At 40.9% G+C, this 17,214-nt stretch overlaps 1 protein-coding gene across 1 annotated transcript in view; it reads right to left on the reverse strand.

Annotated features, from left to right (window-relative positions):
* Nucleotides 1-17,214, reverse strand: part of OTOGL (otogelin like) — a 129,184-nt gene that overhangs the window by 60,723 nt on the left and 51,247 nt on the right. The window contains exons 26-30 of the mRNA XM_073338544.1: nucleotides 8,746-8,894; nucleotides 8,108-8,243; nucleotides 5,497-5,616; nucleotides 3,836-3,952; nucleotides 1,357-1,513 (exon numbers count right to left, since the gene is read on the reverse strand). Of these exons, the coding sequence (XP_073194645.1) occupies nucleotides 1,357-1,513; nucleotides 3,836-3,952; nucleotides 5,497-5,616; nucleotides 8,108-8,243; nucleotides 8,746-8,894 (679 nt within the window). The remainder of the gene's footprint in view (nucleotides 1-1,356; nucleotides 1,514-3,835; nucleotides 3,953-5,496; nucleotides 5,617-8,107; nucleotides 8,244-8,745; nucleotides 8,895-17,214) is intronic.

Consider the following 17,214-nt stretch of genomic DNA (forward strand, 5'->3'; position numbering starts at 1 on the left):
CAGGGCCGGATTAACACAGGGGCTTTAGGGGCTGCAGCCTGGAGCCTCGGGCTAAGGGGAGCCCCGCAAAAATAAATCCGTAATTACATGCAATTCAGTGGTCACCAGCCCATCAATCACTATCGACTGGTCGATCCTGGCACCTCTGCCGGTCGATTGCGATCTTCAGGCCGCTAAAAATCCAGCGGTGCAGCAGGGCTCAGGCAGACTGCCTGCATGCAGTGGCCCCACGCTGCTCCCGGAAGCAGCCAGCTGCTGGCATGTCTCTGCAGCCCCTACGGGGGCGGGGGGGCATGGTAGAGAGGCGGAACCCAGCACCATCCCTGCAGTTCCCATTGGCCGAACTGTGGGGGCAGCGCTTGTGGGCAGTGCGCAGAGAGACACTGTCCCCGCAGAGACATGCCAGCAACCGGCCACTTCCGGGAACTGTGTGGGACCATGGCATGCAGGCAGCCCGCCTGAGCCCTGCTGCACCATCGGCTGGGAGCTGCCTGTGGTAAGCACCTCCCAGCTGGAGCCTACATCTCGCACCCCAACCCCAGGTCAGAATCCCCTCCTGCACCCAAACTCTCTCCCAGGCCCCGCACCCGCTCCTGGACCCCAACCCCTTGCCCCAGGTCAGAATCCCCTCCTACACCAAACTCCCTCCCAGAGTCCACACTCCTCACCCTCTCCTGCACCCCAACACTCTGCCCCAGGCTGGAGCCCCCTCCTGTAACCAAACTGCCTCCCATAAAGAAACCAAAATAACAGCTGTTGTAAGGTAAGAAGTAGGCTATTTTGAATTAACTTAACTATATTCTATATGTTTTAAGACTGAAATGTAACCACAAAATGGCTTTATGTTAATTAAAAGGCAAGTTTAGTATAGCATTAATAGCCTCGATGCCATAATTGTGATCATTTTGTTTTAAATTAGGAAAAAGACTTGTATGGGGGGGCCCCACAAATCTGTTAGTCGCGGGCCCACAGGAGAGTTAATCCATCGCTGCCTGTCACCCATTCCCAGCTTCTGGCAAACAGAAGCTAGGAAAACCATCCCTGCCCATCCTGGCTAATAGCCATTGATTGATTATACAAAAATATTGTGATCATAGCCAGTTTCATTATAGAGGGCTGTAAATCCAGTTCTAAAAGACTAACTTGTTAATGCATGGACTGCATGAAAAATTTAGAGCAGAAGCACATATATATTGTAGCTTCTCCTATCCCACTTCAGATCATTTGTATTGTCAATGAGAACTTTAATCTTTTCTTGTTCCTTATGTGTCAACAGAAAAATCGATCATTAAAAGGTCAGATAATCCAGTGTTTCTTTATTGTGGTTTCTGGGGACTTGATCAATCATGTACTTACGACAGACAGAGGGAGATCTCCAATGAATTGCTGCACCTTGCTGGCAGCATTTGTAAGCATAAGCTGCAATGCTTGTACACAAACACTCACAGTCCCCACCAAGATTACAATTACATGTGTCTGTATGGCAATTTTTGACAAATGAAGTCACATCAATCTGAAAAGTGAAGGGGAAAAAAAGCAATTGAATGTCTGGGTCCCACCTTGCCATCACTTTGCACCAAAACTCCCACCAGTTTCTAATGGAATTTTGTGTCTAGAAAGAAAGCAGAATTCAACCCTCAAAGTCTGTCATAGAAATCTGAACATTTTCTAATGCTTGGGTAAATTACTTTGTCTTTTAACATAGGTATAATTAGATTTGTCCACACAGACTAGCACTGACTGATCTTGCAGTAGTGTCCCCACATCCCCTGTGCACAATCACACACACACAGTAACACCATTGTCTTCATAGGGAGGCCTGCCATTGCACCCGGTGTGATTCCCAACAGTAGCAGTACTGTACAGCTGCAGGCCCCCAATACGGTGTTGAAGTCTTGATGAAGAACACTGAACAACTTTCAAGTTGCCTGAAACAATGTTGCTTGTCTAGAAAACTAAAAGTGTATATCAAAGTTCATGCGGTACGCCTGCCTACACTCTTGCTATTTAATGATTATGAACATTTGCAATGGCTATAACATTTAGCCAAAGTTCGTGATTTTCTATTTTTATAAGGCAAATACTGCCATCTAGTGTAATATCTGTAGTTTTACGTTAACAATATCAAGACCATGGCTGTGATAACAACGTGAGAAGAAGAGCTTGCTGAGTGACTTTACAAGTTGATTTATTTTACTTTAAAAAAAAAATCAGCGTAGTTTGCTGGCAAGAAATAGAACGTCTGAGAAAATGTGACTGCATTTTTGGAGCTGTTGTTATTTAAACAAAAGTAAAATATTTCTGTGTTTTCAAGATTTTCTCTCTCATTTGTCTTATATCTCCCCAGATTTGCATTAGCCCACACATCCCTTTGCTTCCCCATGCCATTCAGAACTCTAAAACTTAAAAAGAAAGAAACTGTTGCATTATTTCTGCAACTTGAATTGTAAAATAATTTCTTGCCTTTCTGTCGGGCTGAGGCAACCTTAAACATCATAAAAAATTCTTACTGCAGTTCTAAAAGATGGAAATATTAAACAGTGGGGAGATTAGTTTAGTAGTTTTAAATCAATCATTGGTGGCACATTTTAGGTCTACAGAAATTGTATCACAATCAATAACTTAGAATGCCTGCTTTACCGAAACTGGTAGTCCTTTACACCAGGCCCTGAAAGTCAAGAGATTCAGTTTCTGATAGGGATACCATTCATTATGTCTGTGGCAAGCACCAATGCCTACACTGCAGCGGAGGGGCGTAATTGCAGCATGTGTACATAGGTGCTGGAACTAGGCGCACACCCCATTGGCTTGAAGCGATTTCCATCATTTACAGGATTTACAGTTTGGTTCAATGGATCTCAGCACCCCCACAAATTGTTCCAGCTTCTGCACGTGTAGACATACTCGAACTGGCTTTAATCTATGTAGTTCAGCTACCAATAGCAGTAAACCGCAGCAGCACAAACTAGCTGTAAAAAGGTCCTTTTGGTAACTGAAGGCACCTGAGAAGGCAGATACAATCAGAAATCCGGACAAACATGCAGATTACAAACTATTTGATAAAGGCTCAGCAAACACCCTTATTAATGGGATCAGAGACTTCCCTTGCCACACTTTCCTCAAGCTATCTGCATCATCTCCCCCTTGTCTGGACAGAGCCTTAGACAACTTGCAGTAATCCAAGCCCCTATCAGCCAGGTACCAGCAAAGCCAAGACACCACACATTTGATAAAAAGATTAATTGCCAGTCAATTACTTTGTCATGGCTCTGACGTCCAAATCTTCTCACTCTCTCCCCCAGCATCCTCATATAAAGATTGAGCAGGACAAATGACTACCTGAGATAAAGCTATCCATGTGTCTTCAACTTCTCCTATCATGTGCATTTAACGCTTGTGGTTTTCAAATTTTCAGAATCCGTTGATGCATGTGAATAGTCTTAAACTTAGTTAACAACACAGAAATTTGTAGGTATCACATACAAATACACTAATACAGTAGAAACTTGATTTTCCAAACCGGTAACCCAAAACTTTCCGTTGTCTGAAAGAGGGTCATGTCCATGACATCTAATAATATTGAAAATCCCACCAACTGTCCTATAGCTTTAGGATCCAGACGTTGGCTCCAATCTTGCAAGGAGCTCTGTACAAGCACAGGAGTCCACCCACACAGATATCTTTGCAGCACTAGGGCCTGAGTCAATGTCTTCCACAGTATTCAGATTGAGTTGTAGTGTAACAAGGAATTCATTACTTACTCTTGAATATTTTGCTGCCAGAGATTCAGAAACAATATGTTCATTTTTGAATAGTTAATAAAGTATTAACTTACCACATTTCGACAAGGGGCAAAAACATCACTGTACAAAATTGAGCATTCCCTTTTGGCATAGGGGAACTTGCTCTGATGCACTTCACATGGCTTTATGGTTTCATTTGGGCTTTTACACTTTAAAAAAAACACAAAATGAGTTTAAACTATTTATATGAACTATGTTTTTGTTCTTGTTTTTTTGGTTTTTTTTTTTGTTGTTGTTTTTGTTTGTTTGTTTTACAAGAGACTTACTTTTGGGATATAGCAAAACTCCCATTGCCAGGGAGCAGAGAAAACAATGTTAAACAGCAAATATGTTTGCCCCCTCCTTTCCTGTGTTTTATAATTGAAAACATTTGCATAAAAAGAACCTTTGCTTTTTGTTTTTAAGAACTCATATGTTCATGTTCCATACATGAAGACAATTTTTGTTATTTGTGACACAGTGTAATCGTTTCCAGGGCAACCAATTGTAATATTACAAACAGAACATCATGTGGCAAATCCATCCCTGGTGTTTTGCCATTGACTTTAAATGGCATCACACTAGGGATGATTTAGCCCTATAAATTCAAATGAAGAAGCAGCAGCAGTAGGAACAGATTAACTCATAAAAAACAAAGAGCCAGAGATCATCATGATAACTCAAAAATGACTGAGATACTCAACTCCCTTTCTGAATCTCCTCCTTCAAAATGAAAAACAAACGGGCAGGAAAGTTTAACAAAAGGACATGCAACTTGCTGAAGGCAAGTTCATCCAAAGCGTGTACACATGGTGGGAAAGAAAAATCTGGGAAGCAGCAATGGTGACAGACACCTAGTGCTGATCACAGACAGGAAATTAGACATGACTTTGCAACAGTATGCAGCTCCAAAAATAGCCAGAGCAAGCTGGGCTGTGTAAGCAAAGGCAGTATGTCATGGAGCAGAACGTTATGATCTCTTTTTCTGATCATCTGATGCAGCTGCACAGAGAATACTATGTTCAGTTATGGCCACCACATTACCAGAAAGATATTGACAAAGTGAAAGGATAATGAGGGGGACTAGAGTGATTTCCTTGTGAGGAAAGATTAAAGAGAGTAAAGCATGTACAGGCTGGCTAAGCAGAGACATGATATCCGTCTACAAATGTTGGGGGCATTAACACAAAGGAGGGAAAGAAATTATTTCAGTGACACACAGGTTTATAACAAAGTAGTAATTGAAGAAAATTAAGAAAGGGAAAATTTAGGAAAATTTCCCTTTGGGGCGATATATTAGGCTGTGAAATAACGATAGAAGTTCCATCATTTGAGAATTTTAAAACTAGTCTGGACAAAATACTAGAAAATTACTATCAGGAACAATTCTGCTTTAGCTGGGAGATGACCTTTTAATAAGGTTTTCCTAACTTTACCAGGCAATGCTGGTTATGTACTAAATTGCAGACAACCAAATGGACTTGGTTTGGTTTTTCACTTAAACTCAACATCATCTACTTATTGAGATACAGGGGTATCTTTATACCACATGTAAAGTTTATAGACAAAGATTCTTCCATAAGTATCCAAATGTCCCTCCCATGCATTGATTTGACTGGCAATTTGGAAAATGTCAGCACTCTAAGTGAGTGTATACAGTAATTAACTTTTCATACTGTTTATTTCTAAGTTGGTGAACAGATATGTTACTTACCTGTCCTATTGCCCAGCTCTCTCCAAAAACCTGAGCATTTCTCACTTCCATGTTGTTTGATGTAGTCAGATCATTTGAAGTGTATTTATCAAAATTTCCACACAAACCTGCTAATTTACCCTAAAACATAAATTGAAATTTTTTAAACATCTTCTGATTGGTTTGTAGTTACAGTTTGGTTATTGACAGTGGTCAAACATTTTTGGTTTTACTTCTTAAATAGTTTTAAGGGAGAAGAAACTAAATTAATGTTGCCTTAATATCAAGTTTACAGGGTGATTATAACCCTGACCCACACTTTGATGATACTTGAAGTGCCAATATATTTAGACCTCCAAACTAAAGGTTTTAAAAGCAGAAAATTATATTTATTTTTTATTCTATTTTCTGCTTCCCAGAACGTATCTTTACTTTCTGACTGAATAAAGGGACTGGGGTCTCTTCAAAACGCCCTCTAAAAGCTGACATTTGTACGATCCAAGTCAAAAACCAAAAGTTCCGATACATTACCTCATACCATTGGAGCCTGACTAAATAATGATCATTAAGACCTTCTGCCTATATCCAAGTTAGAATAGCAAGGGCATTCATATTTACAGTTATGTGCAAGCCAGTCACCTGTAGCACTCTTAATATTGGGGCATGCGCTAGTAATGAATATATAAAGAAGAGGACTTATTTTTTCTGTTCAGTAATACAATCAAGATGATGGACGTTCAGACTCCAGAGTGCTTTGGGTTCATTCTAATAAATTGTTGTTTCTTTAGGTCCTACGGTTGCAGGCCTTTTCTTGCTTGAGCGGAAGTCTCTGAGAAAGGTGTGTGTGAGGGGGAGAAGCGTGTGATGTATTGGTGTCCTTGTATCAGCACTATAACTCCTCTCGCTGAGGGAGCCCTTCAGAACCCCTTTCTGAGCGTGTGCATTCACGGTTGAAACTGAGGGTATGTCTACACTGCAGTCGGGGATTTGACTGCAGCATGTGTAGACAAAGCTGAGCTAGTTTTGATCTAGCCAGCTTGAACAACAAGAGCAGAATAGAACAGCACTGGCAGCAACGGGCTAGCTGCTTAAGTATACACCCAGGAAACTGGGTGGGCTGGTACAGCCTGTCCTGCTGCAAATTCACTGCTATCGTTACTGGCGATAGCTAGATCAACGCTCTATCTGATTGGTCTACGTGTGCAGAAGTCACACCTCTGACCGCAATTTAAACATACCCTGAGAGAACAGCTTGGTAGGCGCTCAGAGAGTGTCTCCTATTTCTTTTCTAGATCCTTTTCCCTGGCTGGGTTGTTTGCCCGTGTTTATTTTAATCCCAAAATGTGAGTATGTAATATACTGAGCTGACTCTTCTACAACTGTATAATCTCAGTCTCTTCTTGCCTTAATTTGGGGCACACTAACTCCCGAATGTCACAGGAGAGCAGTTGAATGTATTGCCTGGGATGTCAATTAAAAACAAAGACAATACTGATTATTCCACAGAAGTCAGCAGTTGCAATTGGAGCACTGAAACCATCTGTGATAGTATGCTTGACAGTGTGCTTCATGCTACTACCTGAAACATCTTTGAATTACTAAAATAACCTGACTGAAAACAGCTTTACCAATGTAACACTCCTATGATTAGAAGACAAGCAAAGATATTGATATTATCACGACAAAAGTTCTTCCCCCCTCCCCCCCTGCTGGTAATAGCTCACCTTAAGTGATCACTCTCATTACAGTGTGTATGGTAACACCCATTGTTTCATGTTCTCGGTGTATATAAAATCTCCCCACTGTATTTTCCACTGAATGCATCCGATGAAGTGAGCTGTAGCTCACGAAAGCTTATGCTCAAATAAATTTGTTAGTCTCTAAGGTGCCACAAGTACTCCTTTTCTTTTTGCGAATACAGACTAACATGGCTGCTACTCTGAAACCTGTCAATATCTAGTGTAACCCTCACACTGTATGAGTACTTGTTATTCATTTCAACCCAGATTCTGACACACTTGCTTATGCCAAATAGTAATTTATTCCACAAGAACTCCTAATGAAATCACAATTTGGCCTGTATTTATTTTTCTCAATTTGAGATCATTTCATTATATTATTGCTTATGAGAGTTAAAGAATGACGGTGCTAGTTTGATCCAGGAATAGTGTAAGCAGCCAGCATTCAATTTTTTATTTGTTGCTGTAAATGTTGCTGTTACTTGACCTCCAACACACCAGCTGAGATTCTTAGCAGAATGTTTTGGGCTGAATTCTGCTAAATTGTGTCAAGGTTTTAGATTATTGATAAATATACACCAAGAGTGAGACCACCAAAGTCATAGAACTTGTGACCACATAATGGCCTCAGCCATGAGGTTCATATCTGGGGGAGTGAGGGGGGAAATCCAAATTCAAGGAGTTTATATCCAATATTCTGCTTTGGATCCATCTTTGCTCTGTGATCTAAAACAGGTTTCAAAAGTGCCCAAAGATAAAATGTTAATTCAAGGCCCTGAATTCCAAGGTCTTCCCCATATTTCCACCCCACACTGTATTTCTTTCAGTATGAATGAACCTCTTTGTAATATAAAATACACTGTATACAATATCAAGTTTACAATTTGGTTCACCTTCCATCGAGGTCCAACTTTGACATGTATCGTTGTCTTCTTGTCCCACAGGATTGTAATTTCCTGTTCTGGAAAATGTACCACTGTATAATATCCAGCCTTCCAAAGCTGATATGTTGGGTTTTTTTCCTGTCCCCTTGCGGTCCTCTGTCAGAAATGGATATTTGTGAAAGATCTACAACAACAATTCTATAACGCATACAACCAAGACATACAGCCTAATAACTAGCCCAAAGAGTATTTTAAACTATAGCTTAACCCTAACATGTTATCGAGCAACTAGAGAGTATTGCCTCAGCTGTTTTGTTTTAAGAATTTTTATTTTATTTGTAGTTATTTTGGCTCAGATGCTGCCTTCCGTCACAAAAGCACATCGACAGAAACAAACTAATTCAAAAACTCCTTGGCTCCATTGGAGGAGCAGCAGCGAAGCATTCTTCCCAGTGGGACCAATATGGGTGTGGAAGGAGAAAGGGAAAGGGGGCTGGAAAAAGCAGTGAAGAAATAGAATTTTCATGGGAACCCAAGCTACATCAAACTTGGAAGTTTTTGATACTTTAGATTGAATGAGACTCAGTTTAATAAATTAAATTTGCATGTTTCAGATATGTACGTGAAAGGGTCATCCAAACAAGGACAGAGAATAACTAACCTGTTTGTCGGAAGGTTCACTAAAATAAATCTCAGTGTCTCCAACAGAGATCAAAACGCTCTTTGAGCAAACAATGTCATTGTCAAAGCACTTCTTGTTTTGGGCGATTACAGATACATTTGAGTTGTCTGTACTCTGCAACATGAAGAAAAAATCATTTTATTTACAAATACAATTACATTTCACTTCAGCAGATAAATTCAAGCTTAAACATCTTAAACTGAAAAGCCATGTAAAGAGGTATCAATCAAAGAAAGGGATTTTAAATCCAGTACCGTACCTTCTTTTGATTAGCTTAGAGTTAAACACAAAGAACTATTAAATGCATCTTCCAGTCATTTTATATTATTGAGGATTTTATTCACAATTTGAGGATTAGCCTAGCCTAAAATTAGATTTTTAATTAAATAAGAGTTTGGTTTATATTTTAAAAATTGATTGTACACAGAAAAAAATGTATTTTAGCACAATATGGTAATCAAAGTCTAGCTATGTTATAAACAGCAATGAAAACGAATTTTTTAAAAGTATGCAGTCTGAGAACGTGTTGCTATTGCATTTTCAAAAACAAGAAGTCTACCAACCATTTGTCACGGATTGGTAGATAATCTCATTATTGCCCACCACAAACGTTCAAAATTATGACTCACATCCCAAAAAATCATGAGACTAGCTGAAAAATCGTAAGTTTTTTAAATTATCGTATGTGTTTTTGTCCATCTTTTGATTTTAGAACTCCCTTTGCCCACACCCAGGGTATGTGGCAGTAAAGAAACTAGGTCTAGAGGTGATGAGAGAGGGTTATTCAGCCTCCATGGTGATTCAATCCCCCACTACTGAAACTGCTAACAAGTGTGCTGATAAGAGCCACTGTTTTTGTTTGTCTGTTGTCCATATGACTTGAGGCCCATAAGTAAGGCTCAGATTTTCTCATGGTTATTTTTAGTAAAAGTCACAGACAGGTCATGGGCAATAAACAAAAATTCACGAAAGCCATGACCTGTGACTTTTGCTGCTGCAACTCCACGGTTTCTCCTGCCACCGTGGTGGCTGGGAGCTGCGGGGGTCCCCCCACACACACACGAGGCTGTCGCCCGTTGCTGGAACCCTGAGGATGCTGTCGCCTGTCGCTGGAACCCTGCAGGGAAACCCTGAGGAGGCTGTTGCCCATGGCTTGAACCCTGCAGGGCCCGCTGGCTGCCTGCTCCAGTCCCATGGACCCAGGGGCTGAAGCAGAAAGTGTCATGGAGGTCTCTGGAAGTCACAAATTCCGTAACTTTCATGACCTCCATGACATAAACTGAGCCTTATCCATAAGTTATGTAGAGGCCACCAAACAGCCTTCAAACAGTGAAGGCTTGAGACACCTGATTCTGATCTTGCTTACATCAGTGTAATTCAGGAGAAACTCCTGTAAAGTCAAACTGGTGTGAGATCACTTCTAGGCATATGCTCATTACAAGCCCGTGTTAGATATGAAACAGTAACCTGGAGATGACAAGCTCTATATCCCACCCCTGACTGAGTCACCCAGTCATACATCCTCCATTTGGACACTGTCTATTACAACTTCTTGAGGCCTCTTTTGTACATACAACTACGCTAATTTTTGCTCCCTTGAACATTCTCAGAAAATATGACTAACTTAATATGTTGTGATGCAGCAAAATCTCAGAAAACTCATCTGCTTTCATTGACGTATTTTACTGCGTTAGCTACTTGAGTTCAGACTAGATAAAAGACATGGGACTCAAGTAAAACATTACTAATGTGTACTAAGGATGGGGAAATTACTGAATTATGTAAATTAGTAAGTAAGCAAACAAAGTATGGATTCTTTACCCTTTCAAGACATTAAGGAGTTTTGCATCTGAAAGCCCTATCCCACAAACCCACATCCCTGCTGAGATCTCACACATTCAGATCTGTCACATAAACACCTACAATTCCTCCTCCCAGGCACTGGGGGAGGTGGGAGAGGGGATTCTGGTGCTTTTTTCAGGTAGCCTTTCTGCCTCTGCTTTGTTTTTGATCCCCCTTGCTGGTGTGCCAGCATGGAGCCCTTGGGAAGCAGAGACAGCATCTGAAAGGGAGGGAAATGGGACAGAATAGGGGGCTGATGGGACAGTTGGGGCCAGGAACAGGAAGGGGACAGAACTGAGGAGGCTAATGGGGAGAGTCTAGGGCAGAGTGAGGGTAACTGACCCAGGGCCCCCATACCCCTAACAATCCTCCAGTCCCTACCACTGGCCCCAACAACTCCCTCCCCAAGCTTCTCTTTCCATCTCATCCACTGACAACCACCTCCTCAGGCTGCTCTGGTTTTTCTCAGCCCAATAATTCTCCAGGCTCTCTCCTCCCAACAGCCATGCACACCGTCCCCCTTCCACACACTCTTTCACAGCAAGCTGTCCCAACAACCCAACTCCCTCTAATACCCTGGTGTCCTCTAGCTCCCCCCAGGTCCCTCTGGTTTCTGAGACGTGCAGGGGATAGATTCTGTTTTCCCCACACACGCTTGCTCACCCTGCTCAGGAAATCTTAAGGGTGAATCAGTAGTTGCTTTTTCTCACCAGCGAGAAATGTTGCCTGCAGGACTGCAGAGAACTTGGCAGCTATGGGAAGCAGTCTTGTAATCAATAAAAATAACAAGTGGCACAACTCAAAGTATCATTCTGATCTGAAAAGTGACTGTGTGGTGGGGGGATACAGGTTTTTGCTGCTCACTGGAAGACACTTCACAGCCCCACATAACACCCAGTCCCGTGGTGCCCTTAAGAAGAGACTCCACTGAGCCAGCTCACAGCTTGTGTGGTTTTGGGGTTAACTTCTAGCAAGAGTCTGCTCAGGGAAGCACTGCTAGCTTATTGGTACCTAGGGGCAATGGGCTCTAATTAGGTTCGGGATCTTAAAGGCTTTATCATCAATACAGAATTAACTCAAATTATCAAAACTCGAGGTAACCCCTCTCATGTTAACCTGGCTTGAGTGAGAGGAACCACACTGCAAGTTAACACTCAGGTGATGTTTTCACTGAAAACAGCATGTGTGTGTGTGTGTGTGTGTGTGTGTGTGTGTGTGTACACACGCGCGCGAGGAGGCAGGTGCACAAACTTCCCAGTATGGGTAGACAAATCTGTGCTAGCTGGATTCCCACTAGTGCACTAAAAATAGCTGTGTGGGTGTTGTGGCTTTGGTGGAGACAAGCTAGCTACCAGAGCTCAGACCCAGAGGGTCAGGCTGCCACCCGAGCTGCAATATCCACCCTGTTATTTTTAGCATGCTAGCTCAAGCCCAGCTAGCACCAGTCTATCTGGGCTAGGAGGTACGTTCCTTGCTGCAGTGTTCAGTGTAGACATACCCTGAGAGGCCAGCCACCTCGAGTCAAAGGCACCACCACTCTAAAGGGTTTTTGCATATGAACAGGACTTGAGTTAGGAGGGACACAAGTTATAAAACAAGTTAACCCTGTAATGACAACAAGCCCAGTGAGGAACTGGATTACTCCCATGAAAGAGACAGCAAATTTGCTGACCAAAAGCCAGGACAGGGAGCCTTAAGGACTCATAAGTACTTTCCTGTTTGCTGGTTTATATATTAGAGATCATTTATGGAAAGCTGCATGGCAGAAATGCAGCCAGAAGTGGCCAGTTTGTATTGTTTCGGTTAAAACAAACTGAAATAAACCAGAAACCTCAGAAAGAACATTCTGTGTTTAAACCTAAGCCTTTTATGCACCTCTCCAGCCACTCAAACACTGACCCTGGCCCCCACTATAAAAATGCCCCTTGTGGGGCTCCATGTTTACTGTGTCACAAAACTTTCAGTATCAGATTTGCTCAGTTAACAAATAAAGACTTTTTTCCTCTAATTGCCAGCCCTGCCACTCCTCCACAGATCTGAAAGTAGCTGGGTTCTTTCCTTCTCACACAGCACCTTGAGTTACACCTGTGTAGTCCCATGATCTGCAAAGTCAGCAACCAGTGGCTCATGTGCCACCCTATTACTTTCAGGGGGTAAAGCCCAGGCGCAACTGCAATTTAGTAAATAATTCCATGGATGGTGCAAAAAAAAGAAAGGGGTCCAACTTAGACGATAACCTCTTCAGCACACGAACCGTCTTTTTGTTTAGTGTTTAGCACAATGGGGTCCTAGTCTATGACTGGGGCTCTTAGGTGCTACGGTAATACAAATAATCAACAATTATTAATAATCAGACTCACTCTCAGTAACCTGCTATAAAAAACTACTTTTGTCACTGATGTTGGTCGATACGTCTGAGTATACACAGAGAGCAGATCTAGTGAATAACAAGGTGTCATTTTTACATAGTCACTTTCCAAAGCACAGCTACTCTTTACCTTATTAGGTAAAATGTCCACAAAGAGGGATGTGCTACAATCTGTCATATGAAACCAGATAGATAGAAACTAGAAATAAAATGCTTTTCCCACTTCAAGAGAAACTAGGATCTTCCCACGTAAACTACCATATCCAGCCTGTTCCAACTTAATATCAGTTTCTTTGTGATAACATGGAGTTGCTAAGCAACATGGAAGGCAGAGTGTCACGGACCTGGGCACTCAGTCAAAAACTCATTGTCAGTCCTAACTTCTCAGAATGTTCTTTTGCTAGACTTCTCAACTGTACTGTATTCCATGCCTTTGAGATAAGAAAAATAAACTGCTACCACTTCCCAAATTTGTAATAATGCTTGGGAATGTTACATATTATTTCTGTCACAAATCTTCAGCTGCTATCAGTGCCAGCTAACGAGAACACGACGCTCATCTCAGAAAATCCAGCCCAATAAATGATGACTTGAAGTGAAGGTTGGTTTTGTTTTGGTTTGGTTTGTCTTTTTTTTTTTTTTTTTTGGGGGGGGGGGGGTGAGGAAATCATTGAAATCCATCTGCTTTAGAGCTACATGCTCAGATAACCAGGATTAGTGGGACACTCAGTAATTAACTGATTTAAAGGCATACCGTCTCTCCATCTTTTCCAGGTCCTAATATCTAGGCTTACACTCTGTATGATGCACCAGCATGCCCTCTGGTAGTAGCACTGGACTCCCTACAGAATCTGGGGACAGACTGGAGATGGCACATAGTAAATCAAGTCCCATTTTACTTATTTTTGTCTGAGTTTACTACTTTTTTAATAATGATACTTGAAAGACAAAATATGGAGATTTGAAAATGTTGAAAACTGCACTTTTCTGCAAAAAAGTAGAACTTGTTTTACTCTTATCAGCTATCTCCAGGGGGATGCCACAAGCATAGTATGGACAAACTTAGCCGTTTCCCCTTTTTATACTTCATGAAAGCCCAGGCTTACTATTTGTTATTTATTGTGATGCGGTGCTCTAAAACCCCTCTGCAAGGCACCTAATGTTTAACTCCTGAAGCACTGTTGCTAATCTATTATTCGGAAAGACCTCAATCCTGCAAGATGCAGAGCATTCTGTCCCCAGTCCAGCAAAGCACTTAAGCATTAAGGCCTATATACCTTTGTGTTTTCTATAAATACACACACACATTGTTTACTGTTGTTTAATTTTAACTTCTTGCCTACCTGAAGCACAATGCTAATGGCCCCCAAAAGGCTTTGCAGGAGTTGTGTGCGTTGTTATTGGGAGTCACCAGATGGCACTGATATACACAGCCTCACAAGTTCTGAGAAATGGTTAAGAAGAGCTCAGAACTGGAGATGGGATGCATATAGGGAAGAAAAGGGGGTTCTCATCATGGAGGAGAGCACCAGAAAAGGAAAATGGAGAACAGAGCAGTGATATTGCTCACATTTCTACAAAAATTAACTCACTTCAATAAAAAAACATTTTAAAAATAAATAACATTTGGAACTACTAACATGCAAGCTAAATATCAACCAAACAATATGACACTTTTGTTACATTTCTCGCTTCCCACACATGCCTTTTCCTCGCCATTTTCTATGTCTATATTAAGTCTAATTTTGTTTGTTAAATCAGTGCTTTCTGGAGTTTATCTGATAAATCTCTTTGGCACTGGCAGAATAATGAATGATAACATTATTGAGTAGAAGGGCAGGAGCAGGGAGCAACTGCGGTGGGTGGGAAGGCTGTGGCAATACTATATGGAGAGGATTATTATTGCAGTTTCTAACTCACCCTCTGACCATTTTCAGATGTCTGATAATGCACTCAGGATACCCTCCCCAGAAGTGACTTCCAAAATATACCATTTTACGACCTTCATCTGATTTCCTATTCTGGGAGCTTTTTCTTGTAGTGCAGGGTTTTTATTTTAGCATAAGTATGTGTAAAGTCTAACAACTGGTTAGCGAATCTGACTCTATTGACAGTTCAGAGTGGTACTATGACAAGGGAATCTTTCCAGTTAATACGTTCCAAAGTTTATTTCTAAAAGAATGCTCTATTTTAATTAAATCAAAAATTCAAAACCAAAATGATGCAATCAGGTTAAAAGAAATATAGCAGGGATTTTTTTTCTTCTTTTTTTCATATTTTAAGAAAAAGTATGCATAAAATCATTTAAACAGATTCTCCTTTGTTTCGTTATTTAATTTTGCCCTGCTTGTGTATCAGATTTGGCATTTGCTTAGGTTACATTACAACAATCCTTTTCTAATTAAAAATGTGATATTCCCTAGATTAAGGTTTTGGGAATGTGTGGGTATCTGTTACCAAGTGATACGATCCCCAGCAGTATAAATTATTTTGAGATACAGAAGGTATTTAAACAGCACAGTTACAGATGTACTGATTTATTGCATGTTTAAATATTTAAATTTTCATTTATATGGAAGCATGCAGTATTATAAAGTGTATGTGATATATTATTTTTGTTAATGGACCATAAATGTGGTTTTAGTATTAACAGCTACTTTTTAGAGGTAGCTAATTTTCTTGCCACTGTGAAGATTTTGCTTTGTTCCTTAGTAAAGCAAAATGTAAGGTAAAAATGTAGAAATGAAATTATGACAGCAAGTTACTTTTCTGAAGTAACATATAAGGTATTTCTAAGTACCACAAAACATTGTCAATGACTACAAGTCCTAGACTTCATTACAACTTTTATAACAAAAAAAGTTAAAATTGGATCATTCAGACTGCTATACTGTAACGTCTAGTTTCTATGGATTCAGAAAGGTAGGATCTGAGGAGTTTTTCTGACTCAGCCCATAACAAATTTAATTCAGAATTAAACATTTTCCTATATTGCTCCTACATTACTCATTCTTAGAGTCTCACCCACACGGTCAACCCTAAAGCAGCATCTCCAGGTGGCCCATAAAATGTGGCCCACACTAACATCATTAACCTGACTCACATGCTTTGAGTTCACATATGGTAAAGGGCTCTCAGCAGTGAAATGACAACACACACAGTGATCACTCTAAGACAGATGTGTACAAGGTTATTTTTATTTATGGCTGGGAGTGCTATATTAATGGTCTATGGAACCTGACACACCAGAAGCGAGCAGTATTATCAGAACTCCAACTAGCCATTTTTATGGTGGTCTTGCTCTTCAGACAGGGAACAAATTAACATGTAGATTAAGGATTGCCAAAGTACACCTGCATGCCCAATTATAACACCAAAAGCAAAAACCAATGGTGAAAAAGTTAACTTTCTTCAAGCTGTGTGGTCACTGCTGAATAGCAAGGACCCATCATTTGGTCCCAACCTGTCGATCACACCACACCTCCTCAATAACTCCAGTCTCATGGCAAGAAATGTTGCTCCAGCCATTGCTGGAAACCCTCCATGCTAATCTGCACAAATTGAAAGCAATCCTTCCTTTGTTGGAGAACAAAAGTGATTCATTCACAGCATAATGTAATAGTCTGGAAAGCCAGATGGTGGAGACAGAAAGGCACGTAGAGGTAATTGAGTCTGAAATCATTGATCTGGAGAAAATGGAACAAGAGCATAAACCTATTGCCAGCTGTAATTGAATCTTCTGCTCACCAAGAGGATGGAACAAGTGGAAAAACAGGTACAAGCCAAAGTTATCTGGGTATTGAGCTTCCCAAGTGAAGACTAAAAAAGAGAGGGACATCTCTATAGGCTTGGTTAATAAGAACCTTGCAGGACTTCCAAAAATTGATATAAAAGAGGAGCTTGACTCCCACTGACTTTATTGGGCTTTGAAGCAGGCTCTGAGTATTAACACAGAGCTTTCATTCAAGGACAGGCTGATCTTCAGGCTACACAGACCCTTCAAAATTCTTCCTTGGCTGATATTCATCAGCGGGGCACATGACCTCTCCTACATCACTGAATGTGGAACTCTGTTTCTCCAAAGAGGACAGCCTTGAAGGGCTGCAAAATGCCAACACACTGGCATTGTGCAACCACTATTGAAGATGAGATTGAATTTCAGGAGTGAAAGCAGCTATAGAGGCAGTTATGCACTAATTAGATTAGGCCCTACATATATACCAC

Source organism: Lepidochelys kempii, chromosome 1 (genome assembly GCF_965140265.1).
Source record: "Lepidochelys kempii isolate rLepKem1 chromosome 1, rLepKem1.hap2, whole genome shotgun sequence".
NCBI lineage: Eukaryota > Metazoa > Chordata > Testudines > Cheloniidae > Lepidochelys > Lepidochelys kempii.